General features: G+C 54.0%; 1 protein-coding gene across 1 annotated transcript in view; it reads left to right on the top strand.

Moving 5' to 3' along the window:
• Positions 1-22,428, top strand: part of PTPRS (protein tyrosine phosphatase receptor type S) — a 68,120-nt gene that overhangs the window by 5,876 nt on the left and 39,816 nt on the right. The window contains exons 2-6 of the mRNA XM_063108876.1: positions 869-1,053; positions 7,566-7,711; positions 8,323-8,464; positions 14,169-14,357; positions 20,351-20,461. Of these exons, the coding sequence (XP_062964946.1) occupies positions 963-1,053; positions 7,566-7,711; positions 8,323-8,464; positions 14,169-14,357; positions 20,351-20,461 (679 nt within the window). The 5' untranslated portion in view covers positions 869-962. The remainder of the gene's footprint in view (positions 1-868; positions 1,054-7,565; positions 7,712-8,322; positions 8,465-14,168; positions 14,358-20,350; positions 20,462-22,428) is intronic.

The raw sequence follows: 22,428 nt of genomic DNA, 5'->3' as shown, positions 1-22,428 counted from the left end.
TTGGAGGTGGGAACTCACCTGGTGGGGCTGCCCCTCCAAGCACGGGCTGCAGGTGAGGTCAGTAAGAGTGGCTTCCCGTGGGAGCCATGGGAGGTGTTAGAGCAGGGTAGGCACAGGCAGGTGTGTGTTTAGGAACAATCCATCTGGTGACCTGGGGAGGGGGGTCAGGTTATAGGGCCAGCCACCAGCATGGGCTAGAGTCTCGTTCCTCCCACAGCCCTGCCAGAGGTGCTCAGTCCTGGATGGGGGGCGCATGCAGGGTTTGGGGCTCCGCTAGTATGTGGGGTCGAGGTTTCATCAGAGTTGAGACCTAGCTGGGGTTGGGGGCTGCTGTAGTGCACCGGGGCTGCTGTGACAAAATACCACAGACTGGGTGGTTTAAACAACAGACATTTGTTTCTCACGGATCTTAAGGCTGGAAGTCCAAGATCAAGGCACTGGCAGATTCGGTGTCTGCTGAGGGCTGTTTCCTGTTTCAGAGACAGCGCCTTCTCTCTGCGTCCTACATGGCAGGAAGGGCGAGGGAGCTCTCTGGGGCCTCTTTTATAAGGGCACTAATCCCATTCAAGAGGGCTCTGCCCTCACGACCTTATCACCTCCCAAAGGACCCACTTCCTAAAGCCATCATTCGGGGGATTACATTTCAATGTATGAATTTTGGGGGGACACAAACATTCGGCCTATAGCAGCAGCCTAGCACTTTCTTCCATCCATCACCCCATGACCCTTTCCCATTTTTCTGTGACCCTACGCTGCCCCCGCCCCGTGACCCTTCCCCATCCCTCTGGGATCCTCCCATTGCCTCCTCCACGAAGGTCCCCCTGGATTTCCTCGCTGCCCTCTCATGGCCACTGCCTTCTCTCTGCAGACGCTGCCCCATCTGACGCTCGGCTCGAGGCCTCTCCGTGAGGGACCGGGGGCCATCCCCGCTCCAGGGTGGAGGTCGGAGGTCACTGCCAAGCATGGCGTCTGCCTGGGGTCCTGGCATGGCATCTGTCGTTGGTCCCATGGGCCTCCTTGTGGTCCTGCTGGTCGGAGGCTGCACGGCAGAAGGTAAGATGTGGTGCAAGGGTGCGGGAGTCACATGTTTACAGGTGTGTGTGTGTGAACACGTGTCCCCACCTTTTCCCCAGGGCTCCCCGTTTGGTGAAATGGAGCTTCCATGTGCCATGAATGAGGCTGAGTGCCTGCTGTGTGCTGGGCCCTAAGAGATTCAGAGATAGATAACAGCAATGGCATTAATAAACCAGCGATGGGAATGATGTTGACGGTGTCTGTTTCCCCAGCGCTGACTGTGCACCAGGCTTGGTGCTGAGCACAGACATTACCTGCTTCATGTACTTTGAGCCTCATAAAACCCAGTGTGCCGGTTCTGTTACCTTCCACATTTCCCGACGAGGGAAACTGAGGCTCAGAAGAGGCAAGGACTTACTCGAGGTCACTCCTGAATCAGGCACGGTGTTCACCTTCCCTTGCTGTGAGCAGAAACGCCAGCACCCAGTGGCAGAAACACAGGCAGAGAAACCTTCCCAGGAAGAGCCAGAGGAGGCTTCTTAAGAGAAAGGGCATTGGGGCTGGGGTTTTGTGAGTGTATAGGAGTTCGCTGATGGAAAGGACATTTCTGGTGGAAGTGACAGCACATGGAAAGGCTGGAGGTGAAAGAGGTTGGTGTAGTTTACAGATGGGCAAGGCTGCATTTCTGGCTGTAACATGAAAAGGATGAGGGTCAGTTTCAGGCCCAACACCAAGACCCACCCCACCAGGAGGGACCTAGAGGAGGCATCACTCAGGCCCATGGGGACATAGTGGGTCACGGCAGTGGGGAAAAGAAAAACTGGGTTCCGTATTCAGGCTGTTTGAATCCTGGCTCTGCTGCCGACCTACTATGTGATCTTGGGCCAGTGACTCAACCTACCTCACCTGCTATTTCCTCCTTGATTGAACGGGGTTCCTAACATTGCCTGCATCCCAGTATTCTTGTGACAATGTCCTGCAATAAGCCCCTGCCTGCTGCTTGGCATGTAGTGGGCCTGCGACTCTGTGTCACTGGAAGCATGATAAGTATCGCTGCGAGGTGAGGACCCTGGAGCCATACTTCCTTGCCTCGTCCATTCATGCTTTTTCTGGTTTTCATGTTGGGTTTAGTCCATGCCTTACACATTCAGGTCAGTCACCACAACCTGATGGGGTGAATGCTGTTATCATCATCCCCCTTGTACAGCTGGGGAAACTGAGGTACAGCGAGATGAAGTCACAGCCAGGAAGCAGTCATGGTGAGATTTGAATCCGGTTGCCTGGTACCAGAGCCTGGTTCCCAGCCCACACCACCTTGGTGCCAGCGGCCAGGCATGGGTGGCCTGTGATCTGTCCAGCCACCCCCACGGCCTGTGTCTTCCTGAGCTCTGTTCCCTGCGGTGGGAATGGCAGGCCACAGGTGCTGAGCATGGTTCGTTTTTCATTTACTCATGTAATTCTGGGTTTCTCCACCTTGGCACTGTGGACATTTGGAGCCAGATCATGTCTGTGCTGCGGACTGTCCTGTGCATTGCAGGACATTTAGCAGCATCCTCGGCCTCCACCTGCTCCATGCCAGGAGCACCCTACCCTCTAGTTGTGACAGTCCAACATGCCTCCAGACAAAAAAGTCTCACCCCCAGGTGAGAATCACTAATTTAACTTAGCTGATTGAATAAATAATATATATACAACTTCAACGTCTTGTTCCCGTAATAATTATCAGCCTTGGGCATGATATGGTATCTTATTTATCATTATACTGAAGCCTCAACAGCCCAGGAGCTGGGATTGTCCTCGTTACAGGTGAGGAAACTGAGGCAGCATGGTGGAGGTCATGGAGTTTGGAGACTCCTCCAACCTGAGTTCGAATCCTGGTTCCCGTGTATTCATTCAGTGAGTTTTTAATAAACATCAGCTGGTTGCCAGGTGCTGTTTTTGACACAGGGGGCAACCAAACATGCCACCCCCTCACAGAGCTGATAGGCTAGTGAGGGAAAGACATTTATGTGTACGGCATGGTGGGGTACTGGGGAGCAAAACAGCAGGAAAGGGGACGAGCATGTGAGGGGAGAGTTTGGGGCTGCATTTTAAGTGCGGGGTAGTGTCAGGGAAGGTTGCAGTGATGAGGTGACATCTGAGCAGGGACCTAAAGGTGCTGAGAGGTATGTCCCATGAGCATCCAGAGGAAAGCTGTCCCAAGCAGAGGGCACAGCATGTACAAAGGCCCTGAGGCAGCACCATGCCTGGCATGTTGAAGGCATATTGAGGAGCCCACGTGGCTGGAGCAGAGTGAGGAGGAGGAGACAGGGAGGAGGGAGGGGATGGGGCAGGTTGTGCAGGACCTTACAGGCTGCGGGGAGGATTTGGGCTATTCCCTGAGGAAGGTGGGAGCCATGGAGGGCTGTGCGCAGAGGAGAGAGGGGACCCGATGAGTCACAGGTGGCTCACGGGTGGCCTCTGGCTGCTGCAGGGAGGACAGACTGTAGGTGGGAGCCAGGGGACCGGGGTGGAGGTGACTGCTGGTCCAGGTGGATGGTGAGGGAAGTGTGACCCAGGATGTCAGCACCCAGTGTACAGCCGTGACTTGCTCCGTGGCTCTGTAATCATTACTGCTGTATTGCTGTAGGTATTGGTAACGACCTAGACTCAAACCCAGGTCTCCCTTCTCCAAGGCTGGGGTATGTCGACCCCAGCATGTGAGTCTGTTTAGCAGGAGCCCTGTTGCATGGGACCCAGCAGCGGGGCTGTGGGCACTGTGGTTGGCACTGACAGCTTCAGGAGATGGCCTGGGTCTTTGGGGAGCAGATGGGTGAGGGCCGCAGCCCTCGGAGAGCCCCAGGCAAGCAGCAGAAATGTTTACCAGCCAGCAACGAGGGGCAATTTATGCTCCATAAACAGCTCTGGCCCAGTGGGGCCTTCCCAGGATGCTGTGGGACTGGCTTGGGCGGGGTTGGAGGGGACAGGGTGGGTGGGTCACCAGCTTTGGCACCAGATTCTTCTCTGCAGAATCTAACATGGAAAAACAGAAATCGGGCCAAGCCAGGCTACAGAGTGGGAGGCTCAGGCCCCAGCCTCCAGAGAGGCCTGGATTCCTTTCCCAACCTCTGCAATGTCGGCATCACCACTCTGAACTTCAGTCTCTTCATCTAAGAAATGGGGACACCCATGGTGCTTGTGGTTGGTGAAAACCCACAACCCCATTTATCCAGCATGCACTCTTTCCAGTGCCCTGGAGCCGGGTGGGACTGGGTTGGAATCCTAGCTCTGCCTACCACGAGCTGTGTGACCAGCAGCCAGTCACTGACCCTTTCTGAGCTTTGGTTTTGCTCCTCCGTGACACAGGCATGAGAACAGTGCCAAGCCCTGCCAGGCCTAGCAGCTCGTGAGTGCTTGCTCTCAGGCCCCGATGTCGTTCCTGCGGCTCAGCCCCTTCTCTGAAAAGAGTGGGGATGGTTTGTCCCAAGGAGAGCTTTTAAGCATCCGCAAGAAATTTTCTAATGGGGGACTCAGTGTGGGCAGAGAAAGCTCTTCCAGGCTGGCTCGGATCCCTGAGTCGCCTGGAGATAGACTGAGAAGGCATCTGCTCCGCAGACGGAGAGCATTTGGGAGGTGTAACCCCTCCAAGCCCAGGAGCAAGAGGGTAACAAGGTCAAGAGCTTCATTTTCTCCAGGGTCACCAGATACAGAGGAGGCACAGGGTCCCAGGGGACAGGGACTGCCCCTGGCCCTTCCTGCAGGGTACCTCATTACCAGGTATCGCAGCCCAGTGCGATCAGGGCCTTGATGGGGGACACGCCCTGGCAGGGTGGGGACATGAGGGGATCCTGACCCAGCCTGCAGGAATCTGAGGAGGCTCCCCAGGGGAGGTGCTGGCCGAGCTGGGGCTGGAGCTGCCAGATGCAGGGAGGAGGAAGGGGGTGCAGGAGGGAGGAACAGCACGGGGTGCTGAGTCCAGCTCCCGTCCTTCCTCGCTCACTGGATTGGAGGACGCATTGGGCGTCTTCTGGCTCAGAGTCATAAACAAGCCACTGGATGCCTCTTGCTACCCGCAGCCAGCTTCTGCCCTGCCTTCCAGCAGCTCCCGAGGGACAGTTTTACCAGAAGTAAGATTCTTGACCTGGCTGCAGTGACTTTTCCCCATGTCCTTGGCTGGGGACACATATGGCCCCTGGTCATCATTCCTAGGAGAGGAGGGGGCAGCCCAGGCAGTCAGAGCCAGGGAGGCAAGCCCAGCCTGGGGCTCAGCGTGGAGCAAGGCGTCTGCCCTGATCAGGATCAAGGCCGGGATGTGATAGGAGTGGAAGATGCGAGCTCAGGACAAAGACCCGGGTTCAAATCCTGCTGCTGTCATTTCTGGGCTCTGCGACCATGGGCAAGCCTGTTAATGTTCTTGACTTTGTACACTGGGATTACCAGTCGCTGCCTCAGAGGGATACACAGGAGTTGAGCGCAGCCACACATGCCTATATATACAGTAGGTCTAGGATTTTCAAGAGAGATGGCCAATGCAGACACATATGGTCGTATCAACAGGAGCAGACCTTGAATGACGGAGGTGAGACTTGTCCGGCCACTAGGGCAGGGACTGTGTTTTATTCAGAGCCCAGCCTGAGCCATGGATAAGAGGAGTTGGGGCCTCTGAGCAGCTAGATTTGAAACCTGAGGCCTGCTTGAGCTATTCTGTGCCTCTGAACAGTTGGAACTTTCCAGATAAACCCCTGCATTCCCTGCACTGACTCCACCCATTTCCAGCCGATCCTGGAGGCCCAAAGACACAATGTTGCTCAAGTTTGCTCAACCTCTGCCTCTCCTCAGACCCAGACTTTACTAACTTAAAAAAAAACTTTTACCTAACTCTTTTTCTTTAATCAGCTCACTTTTTTGTTTAAACAATTTTATTTTAAAAGATAACTTCAATTTATCTTTAAATAGTTTTAAATCCAAAAAAGCATCCAGGTGCAAAGTCTCTTTCCCTGTGTCCAGTGACTCAGTTTCTCTCCCCAGAGGCAGCCACTGTTTCTGTACATGCACACACACACATGCACACGCACACACACATGCTTCCCCATTTTCTTTTTTTTTTTTTTTTTTTTTTTTCGTTTTTTTTTTTTCGTGACCGGCACTCAGCCAGTGAGTGCACTGGTCATTCCTATATAGGATCCGAACCCGCAGCGGGAGCGTCGCCGCGCTCCCAAGCGCAGCACTCTACCGAGTGCGCCACGGGCTCGGCCCCCCATTTTCTTTTTTCTTATGATACAACAGTAGCATTTGCTATACATTTTTACCCCTGACTTTTTTTTTTTCCATTTAATAGTAAATGTTCCATCAATAGCAGTTTATTTAAAAAGCATCTTTGCCACTTTTTACAGTTGCATAGTATTCCACTGCATGGATATCCCGGTATTCATTTGATCAGTCCCCTTTTGTTGGATGTATAGGTTGCTTTCTAAGGGACCTTGTAAGTATGTTGTAGCCCTTGAGTCTATTCATAAGAATCTCAGATTCATTCAATTCCGTAGCATTGCTGGGAATGGAAATCCAGTATCCCTTGTGGTGATTCAAAGTTACTGAGAAAATAGTCAATAAAAAGAAAACAAGGTTAATGAATTCTGGATAGACACTGTAGCCTGTCCTGGCAGAGGCTGTTGAGGCTGCTTAAGGTGTTAAAAGACATAGGAAGTCCCACTTGAGACTTTCTTGGAGAGATTTAATACATCTGATCACCATCGTGGGGGATGGAGAATGGGGGTGCGAGAGCCAGCCTGGAGAAATGAGCTTTGTTCAGCTCAGCCACTGGCTGGCTGTGTGTGTCCAACCAGAGTAAGTGCCTTGCCTGGTCTGTGCCTCGGTTTCCAAGCATATAAAATGGGGATTATGGTGACCCTGCCCCTGTGTGCTGTTGGAAGGATTAGATGTTACTCACCCTTTCTGAGCCCCTGCCTGCAGCTCGGATCACTCTCTTAAACCCTGACTCCTCGTGTCCAGCCACCTCCTGGACGCCTCCCACAGACTGAGACTCTGGAGCTCTGGGTTCAAATGCTGGCTCTAATGCCATATCCCATGGTCCCTTCCTGCATGGTGCCTCAGTTTCCCCACATGTCCCACTAGAGAATTAGACCAAGTTATCCCCTTCTAAGTTTTTTGAGGGCCCTCCAGGGTTTGGCTGGTCACCACTAGGGGCCTCCGTGTGCTGAATTTGGGGACCCCAGAGTCTCAGGGGTTTCCCTTACACCAACTCCTGTGGCACTGGGTCCGAGTGGGTGTGCCCAGGTGAGGTTATGTCCGCATGTGAGCGTGTGTGGCTGCTGTGTCCAGGTGGGGGTCGGGGGGCTTTCTGGGCCCCCGGATGCCATGGGGTGTGGGTGGGGAGGGCATTTGGTGGCAGCCTGTCATTTTCACCTTCCCATTCTCTCTCTAGCCCTCCCGTTGGGCCCATATGGTACCTCTGTGGCTGGATGGGGGTAGAGGACTTGTTTGCATGATTCTGTGGGGTCCTAGCCACAAGCCTGGACCCACCAGAGTCCCCCACCTTCCTGCTGTATCCCCAGAGCCCCCCAGGTTTATCAAAGAACCCAAAGACCAGATCGGTGTGTCAGGGGGCGTGGCCTCCTTCGTGTGTCAGGCCACGGGCGACCCCAAGCCACGGGTGACCTGGAATAAGAAGGGCAAGAAGGTCAACTCTCAGCGCTTTGAGGTGAGTCAGCGTGGGGGGCAGGAAGCCTTGGGCCAGAGTCCCCCCCGTTCCCCTCTAGATGAGGCCACAGCCACTCAGCCATGGGAGACGTCACAGATGCCGTCCCCACATGGGGAACCATCATGGGCAGCCTTGGCTGGACACCCTCTCCCACTCCCTCCCTGCCATGTGGCCCCACCTGCCTGCTCAGTGAGCGCTACTTTAGTTCTGTGTGTCATCAGGCAAGGCCCTGCCCTCTCTGAGTCTTTCCTCACACACAGCACCACTGCACACAGAAGGAAATTCACAACTCTGAGTGCATGCACGTGATCAGGCACACACATCACAGCACACCTTTACACACCTTTGCATCCCTGTCACATGGGCTTACATGCATGTGACACCTACCACATGCATACTGCACTGTTTGCTTGTCATGTGTACCCAGACCCGGGTCTCTACCTCCAGTGCATTTATGCTGGACACCACATACATGCAGGTACACCCTCAGCTCCTCTTCCAGTCACCCTTGGGATTGTGGGGGTGACCACCATCTCCCTAAAGCCCAATCTGGATGGGAACTTTTCTGGGTCCTCAGCCTCACCCTGTCCTTTCTCCCCTGCCCCCGGCAGACAATCGAGTTTGATGAGAGTGCGGGGGCTGTGCTGAGGATCCAGCCGCTGCGGACACCCCGGGATGAAAATGTGTACGAGTGTGTGGCCCAGAACTCGGTTGGGGAGATCACGGTCCATGCCAAGCTCACTGTCCTCCGAGGTATTGAGCTCCCCAGGGTGGGTGGGGGAGGAACTGGGCTGCGGACTTTGGGGACAAACACCAAAGGAATCCATGAAAGTGGCTCCACACCCTCCTGCTTTGGATCTTTTGGAGGACCTCTTCTTCCTTTTCCGGCCTGTAACACTACCGGGGCCCAGAGCTTACTGGTGGGGATTTATTGAGCCTTTGCAGGAAAGAGAAGTGAAGGGGCTTGTGTCATCCTCATTTATTGTCTTGATCATGCTCTGCTGATTACGAGAGGCTGATCCAACTCAAATTGGTTCAAGTAAGAAAGACAGTTCATTGGTTTGTGTAATTAGAACGTCCGGGGAGTATGCTGGCTTCAGGTTCAGCTGGATCCAGGGGCTTATTCAGTATTCTCAGGGCTCAGTCTCTCTCTGCCTCTTGGCTTTGTTTTCTTTCATATTGACTTTATCCTCAGTGAGCTTCCCCCTGTCCCTCCCCAATTAGCTTGGGTCACCTGCCCCTCCCTGAGCTAACTGTGGCTCAGGAGGAATAAATACTGTGATTGGCCAGATTCCTCCATGGACCCAAAGAGTGAGTCAGGCCCCATAGATGGTTTAGTAAGGGGTGGTTACCCCAAAGGAACAAAGATGCCACTTTGTAGCTGTGTGACCTTGGGCAAGTTAATGAACCTCCCTGAGCTGCAGTTTCCTTATTTCTAAAGTAAGGTAATAGGGGCCGGCCCGTGGCTCACTTGGGAGAGTGTGGTGCTGATAACACCAAGGCCACGGGTTTGGATCCCTACATAGGGATGGCCGGTTAGCTCCCTTGGCAGAGCGTGGTGCTGACAACACCAAGTCAAGGGTTAAGATCCCCTTACTAGTCATCTTTTAAAAAACAAAAAAAGTAGGGTAATGATGCTCACCACAAAGGATAATTACATGAACCAGAGGAGTGAATGAAACAAGAAGTTAATACAATGCCACTCTCAGTCAATTCTGCTTCTCAGTTATTATTTTCATTACTGTTATTCTGGTTTTAACAAGGCAGCTGTCACCAGCCCTCCTGCAGCCCTTAGGTGGGTGGGTTCCGCCTGTTGCCTGCAGGGACTTTCCAACAATGGGTATGAGCCACAAGCAGCCATTAGCTGGGAGGTTCCCACCTGTGGCTTCTGGTGTCCTTTTCACATTCTCCGGGGCAGCAGAGCTGTGTCCAGCTTGGAGCCCTATGAGGAGGCTTCACAGTGGCCCAAAGGGGGCACTTAATCTCAGTCTCTGGTCCCATGAAACTGGGAGACAGGGCTGGCTTCACTGCCATGTGACCTATACAGCCACATAGAAAGGCCCTATACTTAGTTTAAAGCTCTGCTGTTGTCGTCTGGAAATTCTTAATAATTTTCTAACAAGAGCCCCACAGTTTCATCTGGTGTCTGTCTGGGTCCTGCCCAGGGGTTGGGAGTGGATAGAGGGAGGAGCAGGGAAGGATTTCGCACACCCCGGCCTGCCCCCCTCCTCCCAGCAGATATTTTTGCCCTGACCTTTCCCAGGCACAGACAGAACAGCCTGCCTCCCGTTGTCCTGTGCCAGCCAGCCTCCACTCTGAGCGCTCAGAGAGTTAAAGACAAGCTGTGAATCCATTAACCGCCAAGGCTCTGCGAGTCTGGGAAACATGCTCCCTGGCCCATTCTGGCTTCCTTTGCTTGTCTGTTTTGGGGCCACCTAGAAGGACGTGGGGTGCTTGGGCTGGGCACTGTCCTCTCCATCAAGGCCCAGACCCTGAGCCCCAGGGACTCCCTGGTGGAGCCATCAGCAGTGGGGGACAATCTCAGCTCTGATCTGAGCTGCCAGGGTGGCTTCCAACGCGGCTCCCAGTGCTTCCCACCCCCCTCCTCCTCTGCCGTCTGATTGTGGAGCCCGCTCACGCCTCCCGCGCTGTTGTTTTAATTAAACTCCGAGGAATTGGGCACAATGTGGTACGCGATGTACATTTTTGTTTAATTAGGAGCTCTCGGCAGCGTCAGGCAGCCACGGCCTCCCCCTGTACCCTGGCTGGCTGCTGCCCACACACGCTCACGGGGACCCCCGCAGCGCTGCGTACACACGGGGAATGCTTGTGCATGGATAAGAGGGTGCAGGCACACACATGGGGGGAGGGGCACGCACGCTGCACACACGCACCCACACACAGTGCCGGCCTGCTAATGCTCAGCAGAGGCGCCTCCGGAAGCACACGTGCACACATGTGCGCACACACACACACACAGGAACACCCGCAGACCCAGCCTCGTGCACCGGGGCCAATTGAGGCCTAGTTATCTTGGCCTTAACTTCCAGTGACATCATAGGTGACCAATTAGATCCACTTGTGAGGTCGTCCTGGACTGGGGTCCAGGAAGGATGGATGGGGCCTGAACCACCCTGATCAGGGTCTGGCTGCCCCCTCAGGCCCCTGATGGCTCCAGACCTGGGCTCAGGGGTTTTGCAGCTGGTATGGCACAGCTTTCTCTAGGTTCAGCCAGGGCTGGGATCAAGTCCCAGCCTTCCTACATCCTGGTGGTATGACCTGGGACAGGTGTGCATCTGCCTGTGCCTCAGTTTCCCCTCTGTGAAATAATCCCTGTAGCTTCTTGTGCCTGGACAGCGCATGGTGCATAGTTAGCTCTTGGTCTTAGAGCTGGGGCTGTTTTCCCTCCAAGCAGTGATGCCCAGGCTGGGACTACAGTTCTCTCCTTCCACTGGGGAAACAGATGTTGGTTCTGGCCCCTGCCCCGCTCCCTTGTATGATCTTGGCCTCTTGCCTCTCTGCTGCCTGCCCAGGGCTCAGTGCTCTCTCAAGATGGTGGCCGTCACTCACCTCTGTCTCCAGCCTCCCCCTTACTGTGCCAATGTCTCTTTTGGGCTTTAGTAAGCAAGTGCATGTGTATTGTTTCCATTTTACACAAACGGCAGCATTGTCTACACCAGGAGGTGGCAAACTTTCTCTATAAAGTGCCGGAGAGTAAACATTTTCAGCTCTGCAGGCCAGACGGCCTCTGTCACAGCACCTCAACCCTGTCATTGTAGTAGGAAAACGGTGGTAGATGACACACAAATGAACAGGCAGTGGCTGTGTGCCAATAAAACTTTATTAACAAAAAAAGACAGAGGGTCGGATTTGGCCCTGGGGCTGTAGTTTGCGACTGTTGGTTTACAACATCTCTGACTTTGAACTTTGCACACTCAGCAACGTCTGTTGGACTTTGTTCCAAATCTGTTTATATTGTGGTCCCTCCTGCTGGTTTCAGTATCCCATCTACGGATGGTCTGGCCTCTGTATAACGCATCCTTATCGATGGATGTTTAAATTGTTTCCAAGATTCTGCTGTTACCACTAGCACCTCAGGAATAACTCTGTGCATTGCTTCTTTAGTGCATGGGCATGTGAAGACTGCAGATGGCGAACTGAGGGCTTGGGGGTCTCTGGTGGGGTGGTACCAAATTCCCTCTCTCAAAAAAGAAAAATTTGTTTTTTTGTTTTTTCTTTTTTTTTTAAAGATGACCAGTAAGGGGATCCTAACCTTGACTTGGTGTTGTCAGCACCACGCTCACCCACTGAGCTAACCGGCTATCCCTATACAGGGATCCGAACCCGTGGCCTTGGTATTGTCAGCACCATGCTCACCCACTGAGCTAACCGGCCATCTCTGTATAGGGATCTTAACCCTTGGCTTGGTGTTGTCAGCACCACGCTCTCCCAGGTGAGCGAACCGGCCATCCCTATATAGGATCCGAACCCGTGGCCTTGGTGTTATCAGCACCGCACTCTACCGAGTGAGCCACGGGCCGGCCCTTAAAAATTTGTTTTTAATTGAGAAAAAAATTGTAAACAAAAACAAATCCGCTCTCCCAGTTCAGGTTGTACCATCCAGTGTTCCTACCAGCTGTGGGTGAACTTGCCTGCTTCTGGCTCTCATTGGCGTCTTGGTTACTTTTTCGTCCCTTGTCCATCAGGGATGGAGTGAGGTGTATTCGCCTGCTAGGGCCACAGTAACAAAGCACCACAGGCTGCGTGGCTTAAACAGCAGACACTTATGCTCTTGCAGTCCTGGAGGCTGGAAGTCCTAGATCAAGGTGTGGGCAGAGTGGGCTTCTTCTGAGACCTGTCTTCTTGGCTTATACACGGCCCTCTTCTCCCTGTGTCCTCACACGGTCATCCCTCTGTGTGTGTCGGTGTCCTAATCTCCTCTTATAAGGACCCCAGTCATATGGGATTAGGGCCCACCCTAATGACCTCATTTTACCTTAATCCCCTCGTTAAAGATCCTTTCTCCCTGTCAGTCACATTGTGACATTCTGGGGGTTAGGGCTTCAGCATAGGAATTTGGGGAGGGGACACAAGGAGCTAATGGCTATTTTAATTTGTGCTGAGGAAGCTGCCCCTAGCCCAGCGGGTGGACCCTTTGTCCACTGAGGATGACAAGCCAGAGCAGAGCTGGGGGTGGGGGTGGGGGGGGTGTTAGGAGTTGCACCTGGAGGCTGAGGTCACAGTGCTGGAGACGGAGTGAAGACGTGGGAGCGGCCGGCCCACCCGGGAGGCCCTAAGCTGCCTCCCCGCCCCGGCATCAGCCCCCACTGAATTAGGGCATGGAGCATGTGGTCGCGGTTTGCAGAGCTCTTGAATGGAGGCCGACCCATCAATTAGCCCAGAGCCACGTTCCCACCGCTCATGGGAACTCAAGGACCGAGAATCCCCAGGGAGTTTATTTTCCCCCCTTATACACATTCCCCCCTCCCTGCCCCCAACACACACACTTTACCCTGAAGGGAAGCTAGACCCTGGCCAGCAAAGAGGGCTACTGAGGACGGGGGCATGGTGCCTGTCATGGTGTTGATAGCAGCTGGGATTGAGTCATTCAATCATTTATGGAGCCAGACCCTGTGCTGGGTGCTAGGGACCCTGCAGTGACAGATACATCATCACAAATGGAGAGCGATGCTCCAGAGAAGTCATTTGGGAGTCTAGGGGGATCTATTGCAGAGGAACATTTGCTAGTCCGAGATGATGTTTGGGTAAGTTGATGGAGGCGGGAATGGGGATTCCAGGCCGAGTGGACAGCAGAAATGGGCGACCCAGGAGAGAGCTGCTGACTTCGAGGAAGGCAGGACCAGCATGGCTGGACTAGAGAGAACGAGGGGACGTAGGGTGCAGGAGACGGGGTTGCCGAGGCTGGCAGGGGCAAGCAGCGGGTGGGGCACCAGGGTTCCTCCAGAGGGTGGTGGGAGCATGGAAAGGGGTCTAGCGGGGGGCATGGGTTGTATGTGTAGGAAAGCTCCCTCTGGCTAACCCAGGCTCTGCACGCTCAGCACTATGGGCACAAGGGGCTGGATCATTGCGGTGGGGCTGTCTCATGCAGTGAAGGGTGCTGAGCAGCGTTCCTGGCTTCTACCCACTCCATGCCAGGAGCACCCCCCAGTTGCAACAAGCACAGATGTCCCCAGACATTGACCAGTGTCCCCCAGGAGGCAGAATTGAGAACTGTTGGTTTAGCCTGTTGTCCTCCCATGTGTCCCTGATGTGAGACTGAGTCTCCCAGTTGCACAGAGGAGGTGTCAGGCCATGGCAGATTCCTGGGTCCGCAGCTGAGGTCACAGCCAGGCAGGGACTAGACTAAGGACCGGCCAGTCCCCAAGCCCCAGTCCTGGAGGGCTGGCCCTGCTATACTCAGGCCTCTGTCCTGTTTCTCCCCTGTCTCCACCTTCAGAGGACCAGCTGCCCTCAGGTTTCCCCAACATTGACATGGGCCCCCAGCTAAAGGTGGTGGAACGGACACGGACAGCCACCATGCTGTGTGCCGCCAGTGGCAACCCTGACCCCGAAATCACCTGGTTCAAGGATTTCCTGCCTGTGGACCCCAATGCCAGCAATGGGCGCATCAAGCAGTTGCGATCAGGTGAGTGTGGGTGGCAGGCAGGATGTGGGAGCCATGGGGGGTGGCAGAGGGAGGGGAGCATCTCCAGGGCCCAAGCTCTGAGACTAATGGGGTACAGACAGGCAGGGGTGATGGACAACTATGGAGGATAGTAGGGGGAGAATTCTTCAATGCCTGACCAGTGGGGATATAATGGACCCAGACAACATGCACAGGGAAGGGAGCTATAGAGGGCTACAGGGGAGAGTGTCTCCAATATTCAAGCAATGGGGTCTGAATGAGGCACAAACAGTTGTGGGTGATAGAAAGCCACCGAGAAGGGTGGGTATCTGCAGTGCCTAAGCAGTAGGGAGCCATGGAAGGTGGCAGAGGGAGAGCATCTTTTATGCTGAAGCAGTAGGCATGTCCAGTGAAGAAATAATGGAGCCCAGGCAGGTAGGAGTAGAGGGGAGCTGCATAAGGCAATGGCAGGAGAGTATTTCCAGTGCTGAAGCCATGGAGGCAGAGTGAGCCAAGACAGGTGAGGTGATGGGGAGCCATACAAAGCTACAGGGAGAGAGTGTCTCCGAGGCTGAAGCAGTGAAGATGTAGTGGGCCAAGACAAGCAGAGGGTGGGGGGTGGGTTGGATCTGTGATGGGCCACAGACAGGCCATCCAGCCTGTTCATTCAGGCCCCAGCTGGGCTAGGGAGACGTTGGGACAGAGCACAGGACCTAGCCACCTCGGGGATGGTTGGTTCCACAGCTGTGTCTCGGCAGAACCACATGCTTCATCTGTGAGTCCATCTGCCTGGGGGGCTGTGTGTGCATTGCTTCTGTCATTCAAGCCTCACGACACGTCTGTGTGTGTGTGTCTGGGCTCCCTGTGCTGGCCTGCCCTGCTTCCTGTGTGTGGGGGCACAGGTGTGCAGGCAGGCTATCAGCACACCTGGGTTCACCTTCCCCCTCCCAGAGCAAACCTTGTCCATGTGCATCTCAGTCACACGTGCATCCCAGGCACATGCACACAGGGCGGTGACCTGTGTGCACATACTCTGCATCTCCCTGGTGCTCGTGCGTGGGGACTCAGGCATGGCACGATGTGTCTGTGTGTTGGGGCACATATGTGTGCGTGTCTTTGTCACAATTTGCTTTTTCAGTTGAGCAGAGCGTGAGGCCCTGCCCCTGTTCGGGTTCCTCTTGAAATCACCCTGTACCTGCCACGCACATCTCTTTGCTTTATCTCTCCCGTTCCTTCAAGGACCCCACCCTGGAAGCCATCCGTCCCTTGCTGCCCATCCTCTGCTTTCTGCTATCCCCCAGCAAAGCCCCCAGCCCTGAAAAAGGGGCAAACGTTGAGCCCAGAATTTCCTCCCTGGAGAGACCCGGCCTGGGAAGAGAAAGCACCTTCCCCCCGTCTTCGACCTGTCTGGGAATATTTGCAGCGTGTAGGGCTCAGCAGACGTGGGGCATCCCATTGTCTGAGGCTAGCTTCCACCATCAGAGCTCACGTAGAGGAAAATGGTTGAGAGCACGGAGACCTCAGAGCCTGATCTCCTGGGCTCGGGCCAGCTCTGCGTCCTAGCACAGGCCACCCTCTCTGAGCCTCCGTATCCTCATAAAATGCACCTATTTCGTAGTGTTATTGTCATGTGTCTGCCATGATATGCCTGGCATGTACTCAATGCCCAGTGCACATAAGATGCTCTATGAGATCATCATTCAGACTTCCTCTGTCTGCCCCACCCCGCCCCAGTGAGGATACAGGCTTCTGAGTAACCATCATTAATGTTCCTGTTTTCTTTTCTTGTCCCTCTGTTGTAAACGTTCAGAAACCTTTGGTAAGTCTGATTTCTTCACCACGTCAACAACTAACGCCCCTCTCCTTGACCCTCTCCTGCCTCCCCACCAAACTAACAGCCACCGTGACAGTAACTGTGACTCACCCCACGTGGCATGTTTACTAACTCCCCCCCCAACTGGCCACCCAGGCCCACCGCAGCCGGGCACCAGTGGGCTGCAGAGAGAGATGCCCAAAAGGAAAAGAGGAAAAAAGACAAGTCGGTGAGGAGAATCCTTGGGCTAGTGGAACCTCACACCTAACAGAGTCCCCCTGTCCCATTGTGGGCCTTAGCACTGCTGGAAAAGGATTTAATTACAGAAGTTTGTGGGCTGGGGCTAGGAGTAAGGTAGGGAATTTTCCAGCTGGGCTGGTACTGGATACTTCTCACTGACTTTTCCCAGCATCCAGCCTGAACCCCCTGAAACCAACTGCTGGGCTAATTCTTACTAAAGTGAGAGTGACTGATATTGGCCCATGTAGTCCCCTCTCATCTTCCTCAGGGTGAGAAGTGGAACTACCTTTAGTACTTGAGACACATTCTTTACACTCAGTATAGTGGCCATAGGCGATTTGGTCCGAAGCCCAGTTCCTCTACCATCATCATCAGAGTGTAGTGAAAACAGTCTAAAACAAGGGCCAACCTAGATTCCCACCAACCCACATTCCAGTTCTCCATAGTGTAACCATAGGCACATTCCCATTTGCTCCTGTGTAGAGCAGGCAGAATGACCTCATGGGGTTGAGGATATCTCCGGTGATAATATGGGAGCCAGAAAAAGTTTAAGCGAGAGGGTTCCCAACCTGGGAGGCTGGAGAGCCAGATTTGAGATCCACTCGTGCCACTGGGTCATGGTGTGGCCTCTGAAATTCCTTGGCCCCCTCTGGGCCTCAGTTTGCCCACCTGCGAAATGGGCCTGGGCCATGCGGAAGAAGCTGTTCTTTCACCTGTCTAGCGACTCCTGGCAACTTCTCTGCTTGGTCTTGGGGGTCTGCTTGTCCCCAGCCAAGTTATCAGCCCTCATCAGCAGAGAGAAGGGGGCCTCCCTCCTGTATCTCCCTAGGAAGATGAGCTGAAGGTATAAAATTCCAGCCCAGGACTTTGTTTTCCTGCTCCCCAGTTGTCCTGCTCCAAGGGCCCACGTGGACAAATAGAAGACAGGTCTTTCCTCTTTTCCTTTTGGAAGTTAACAAGGCTGCAGGGCTCTCCCTCTGCCCCAGGTTCCCCTAACCTGTTCTTCCTACTTGGCCTGTGTCTGTACCACCTTCCCTCTGCTTTATTAATGCCCGGCCCTAGGGCACTAACCCCTCCCACCCCTGTCTCTAACAAGATTCCTGAGACCCATCACTTCCTGTCCCTCTGGTCTGGACTTGGAAGCAGCCCCTTGCTGGGCCCCCCAAGAAGAAAATAAAGAAAGGAGGTCCTGAACCTCCCACCCTTGGCCCAGAGAGAAAGTAACCAAAGGGGCCAGGCCAGGCCAGGCTGACAAAGCTCTCCAGGGCATAGAGATGCCCCTCAGGCTAATCCAGAGAGGCTTCCAGACTCAAACCCAACTCTCGGAGATTGCTACCTCCTACAGGAAGCCCTCCTGCTTGGTAAGCCCTCATGCCCCACCTTGCTCCTCGGAGGCTCCCCCTGTCTTCCTCAGCAAAGCCTACAGCATCCATAGGCCCAAGGCTGGCTCAGCCCCCTGGAGCAGAATGGACAGGCCTGGCTTCTGGTCCAGCCTGGCCTCCCTGGGGCCCCCTGGCCCCCCACGCCTGCCTTCTGATATTCACCTGATTCTCTCTGCTTCCCTTACAGAAAGCACTCCGATCCGAGGTAAGAGGCTCTTTCCTCGCTCCCCCACCCACGCACACTCTCTCACTGACTGCCCTGCCCCCCAGGCTCCACAGACCCCCCTCCACGTGTCTCCTCCTCGCCACCCTGCCTGGTGTATGTCCCGTCTCTGTGTCTCTGTGGCTGTGGGGCTGAGTGTGGCAGTGGTGACTCTTCAGCCCACCTGGCTATGGGGAGGGAGATTTCTCCTCTCCAGGAAGGACACTGCATCCCACGCCCACCCAGAGCGCTGGGAGCCAGGTGTCTGACCAGTGCTGTATGCAAAGCCCTCGTCCATCTCCAGCTTCGGCTTTGCTATCTGTAAAATGAGCACACAGAGGGGGCCTTCAAGGGAACAGAGAGACAGGCATTTTCAAAGGCCAGCTCTGACTCTGCCCCCAGCCCTCATTCCGCCAGTGCTGCCTCAGAGAGGAGACTAGAATAGGCCTGGGTGGGAGCCCTGGAGAAGAATCAGTGTCCAGTCCCATCTTTGCTGCGAAATGCTGTGTGACCTAGAGCAGGCTCCCTACCCTCTCTGGGCCTTCATAGTGATACCTGCCTGCTTCCCCAAAGTCATGAGGTCAGGGGAAAGTAGGAGGTGTTCCATGGGGGCAGAGCCGTCATCCACAGCCCCCAGGGAGAACCTCCCAATCTGTGGGTCCATGTTACTTTTGTGGGACAACCACTAACAAAGCTGGGGAGCTTAGACTGGATGTTTGGACTCCTGGTGCATTGGCTCTGATCAAAGCCTGTGATTCAAACACACTTGGGGATAGTCACTCATCTTCATTTACTCATGATTAACAGGTACTTGGGTCCATGCCTGTGATTCAAACATACTTACATACATTCACTCAGTTTTATGTACTTATGAGAATGAAGACTTTGATCCAGCCTGTGATTTCAAACATACTTGTGGAAACCTTTGCCTCATTCTTTATTCGTGGGTGCTCAAGTATGTTATCAAAGCCCATAATCTCAAACGTACTCAGCTTCATTGACTTGTGAAAATGAGGATTTTTTCCAGGCCTGCGATTTCAAATATCCTTGGGGAAATCCTGGCCTCATTTTCATGTACTCATGAGCGCTTTAGTGTTTGATTGAAGCGTGTGATTTCAAATATTCTTGGGAACATTCCTTCATTTTTATAAGTTATGGGAAGTGAAGTCTGTGGTTTGCAGCATACTGAGGGGAAATTACCCCTATTTTCATATGCTTGTGGGCACTGAGACCTTGGATTTGTGATTTTAAACATACTGAGTAAATTGGCTTCTTTTTTAACGTCTTTATTCACTCATCACCAACAAATTCTTTGATCCAGGCTTGTGATTTCAAACACACTTGGGGCATTTTAACGTCAGCTTTATTTGTGAATATAAGAGGCTTTCAATCAGCCCTCTGATTTCAGACTCTTGAAAATTCAGTCTAATCCTCACGTATCCATGAGCATCGTGGAGTTGGGTCTAGGACTGTAATTTCAGACACACTTGAGGAAGTTCATTCACTTATTCACGAGCCCCAGGATCTTGAATCCAGATCTGTGGTTTTAAACATAGGTGGGTGAATTTAGCCCTATTTGCTTAGATGAATTCAAATACCTGGTGAAATTCTAACTCCTCTTCAATGAGTTTCAGGCACAGAAGACTTTGATTCAAGCCTTTGATTTCCAACATGCTTAACGCATATTCATTTCAACATCCTTTGCTTTAGCTGTTGTGGGGTGTAACCCTGTCCTGAAACTTCAAACACCCTTCAAGAAGTACAACCCTGTCTTCGTTAACTTCCAGGCACTGAGAGCTTTGAGGCCTGTGATTCCCAACACACTTGTGAAACCCAGACCCATGTCCATTTACACCTGGGCTCTGCTTGAAACCCACAAACCAACCACCAGCTCCCCGAACTTGTACAGTAGGTGTGGTGGCTGTTTAAGTCTCTGCTTCTCTCAAATGAATGTTATGGGTTGTGAATGCCAACTCATTCTTTCCTCTTGGCCTGGGGAGCATCACTTAGTGCTTTGGCAAACACACCCCCATGGCAAACACACCCTCATGTCACACACTCTTCCCCAGCTTTGTCATTTAACTTGGCAGTCATTTATGAGGACCACCTGCGTGACCAGTTGCTTTTACAGTTGGGAGTGGAGGATTTGATGGGGAATCCGGTGTGTCCAGGCTAGCATAGGGCTAGGCTGAGAGGGGGGGTTATATCAGCCAGGGAGCCCCCAGCCCAGCTGGGACTTCTAGGCGAACTCACCTCTTGCGTCTGCTTCTCTGGCCCAGCCAGAACAGGAGACAGGCCAGACAGGACTCTGGGACAGCCCTCCCTGCCCACCCTCTGCCCCTCTCTGACTGGCCAAGCTTTCTCCCTCTCCCTACAGGAGCCCTGCAGATCGAAAGCAGCGAAGAAACTGACCAGGGCAAATACGAGTGTGTGGCCACCAACAGTGCCGGTGTGCGCTACTCGTCACCCGCCAACCTCTACGTGCGAGGTAGGGAACGCCGTATCCAGGTCAAAGGCAGGGACCCGCCCCATCCTTTTCCCCACCCTCTTCGGGCTCACAGCCTCCGGGCTCCTCCGTCCCCTGCAGACCCCGGCCGCAGTGGGACCTTGGGTGAGGCGGCTACCCTATCTGGACCTCAGTTCCCTTACCTGTAAAATGGGGGTAGCTTAAATCCCCCTCTGTGCCTTATAACACATGCCCCATGGGCAGTAGGACTTGGGGAAGTTAGCCATGGCAGGATAGGAGGGAGCCAGGCGGGGGGGGAGGGGTGTCAGTCTTGGGCCTACAGGGCCGGGGGAGCCTGCAGGCCTCTGCCCCGCCCCCCCGCCCGCCCACCCCCCGAGTCAGCTTCTGTGGTGTGTCGTGCCTTCCCGTGTTGTGTGTTGGCTTTGCTTCTCCAGACTGTGGCCTCGTAGCTCCCCGCTTCACTGCCCCATGCCCCCGTCCAGTGCCCTCAATCTAAGAGTTGGGGAGGGGTCTTTGAGGCTGGCCCCCTGCCCACTGGCCCGTGCACCCTTGGCTGTCCCAGAGCCCGGTGCTCTCTGTCTCCTCTTAATGACCCTCAGGAGAGGACACGTTCAGGCCAATGGGAGGCCGGGGCCACAGCAGGTACATGCCCCGCCGGGGGGCCTGGGGGTTCCATCCAGCTGAGACAGGCACGGCACCCAGCGAAGCAGTTGCTCACTGTTTCTGATTCCCACTTCATCATGCCCAAAATCATGGGGTCTTTGCCCCAGCGCCTCCCCAGTCCCCACCCCCTGCCCCCAAGGAAGCTTCTATACGAACTTCCTTCCTTCTGGATCCCTGGGTGCCTCCTCAGAGGTGCACGGGGGCTCTGCCGCCCCCCAGATGCCTCTGTCGACCCCTCTTCTCTCTGTGTCGGCTCTCTCAGGTCCTTTCAGAACTCTTAATCTGCCTCCTCCTCCATCTCATGCCTCCTAATGGCTGTTTTTGATAAGATGGGTGGTAGAAACAGCTTCCGCCAGGACACCGGGGCCCCATTCAAACCTCAGGGCTGTCGCAGTCAGCGCTATGTAATTGACTTGATTGCATCCTTCTCAAGACCTCAGTTTCCCCAATGCCGTACACCAAGCCCTAGTCATTCTCCACTGGGGAAGCCGGGTGGCTCTGCCCCCACCCGCAAACCCTCACCCCCTTCTGCCCCATCAACCACAGCTCTCACTGGCCCTGAAGTGACTCCTTGGTTCTAGACCTTGGATTTGGCATCTCGTGTCTGAGGAGGAGGTCGTGTGGAGGGGGGGATGGGGATGTGGGCGTGTGGGTGGGCTGGAGGGTGGGGGCACATCTGATCCACCGCCACGGCACCTCTGGTGAGTTGTAACATGTTCATGACTTCGACTGACTGGTCTTCGTCTAACCTGCTTATTTCTCTGCCAACACCTGGGATGGGGGTTTGTACGTCTGGCAGGGCTCAAAAGAGACAGTGAGGTTAGCAGGGGTGGGATGGGGAGGGGGTGTGGCCTTTAGCAGGGGTGTAAGAAGGGAGGGGGCCTTCTGTGTCCTCAACCCCCAGAGGCGGGGTCCCCAGCATGAGCCTCCTTCCTTTGGGGGGCAGTTGAGGAGCCAGGTCTAGCCTCCCAATCTTTGTCTGGGTCTCAGATGCTCCAAAACTGAATTGAGAAAAGAATCTAGAAAGGCAAATGTATGTCTTGTATGTCGAGGACAGAGTAGAGGGGGAAAAAAGAAAAAGGTCATTGCTGTTCTTTTTATTTTTTATTTTTTATTTTATTTTTATTTTTGGTTTAAAGAAAAAAAAAAGCTACGACAAACTATTGCAGCTTTTAGCCTTGGGAAGTCCTCTTTTTACTCTCTGTATCTCCCCTATTTTTTCTCTTCTCCCCATGTCATTGTGTTCCGCATCAAACCCCCTTTACATCCCTCAGAGCTTCGAGAAGGTTGGTGTGTTTTTTTCTTTTTTACTTTCTTTACCCACA

Source organism: Cynocephalus volans, chromosome 10, assembly GCF_027409185.1.
Source record: "Cynocephalus volans isolate mCynVol1 chromosome 10, mCynVol1.pri, whole genome shotgun sequence".
In the NCBI taxonomy this organism is placed as follows: domain Eukaryota; kingdom Metazoa; phylum Chordata; class Mammalia; order Dermoptera; family Cynocephalidae; genus Cynocephalus; species Cynocephalus volans.
Note: the sequence above shows the minus strand (reverse complement) of the source record. Positions and strands in the feature narration are given on the sequence as shown.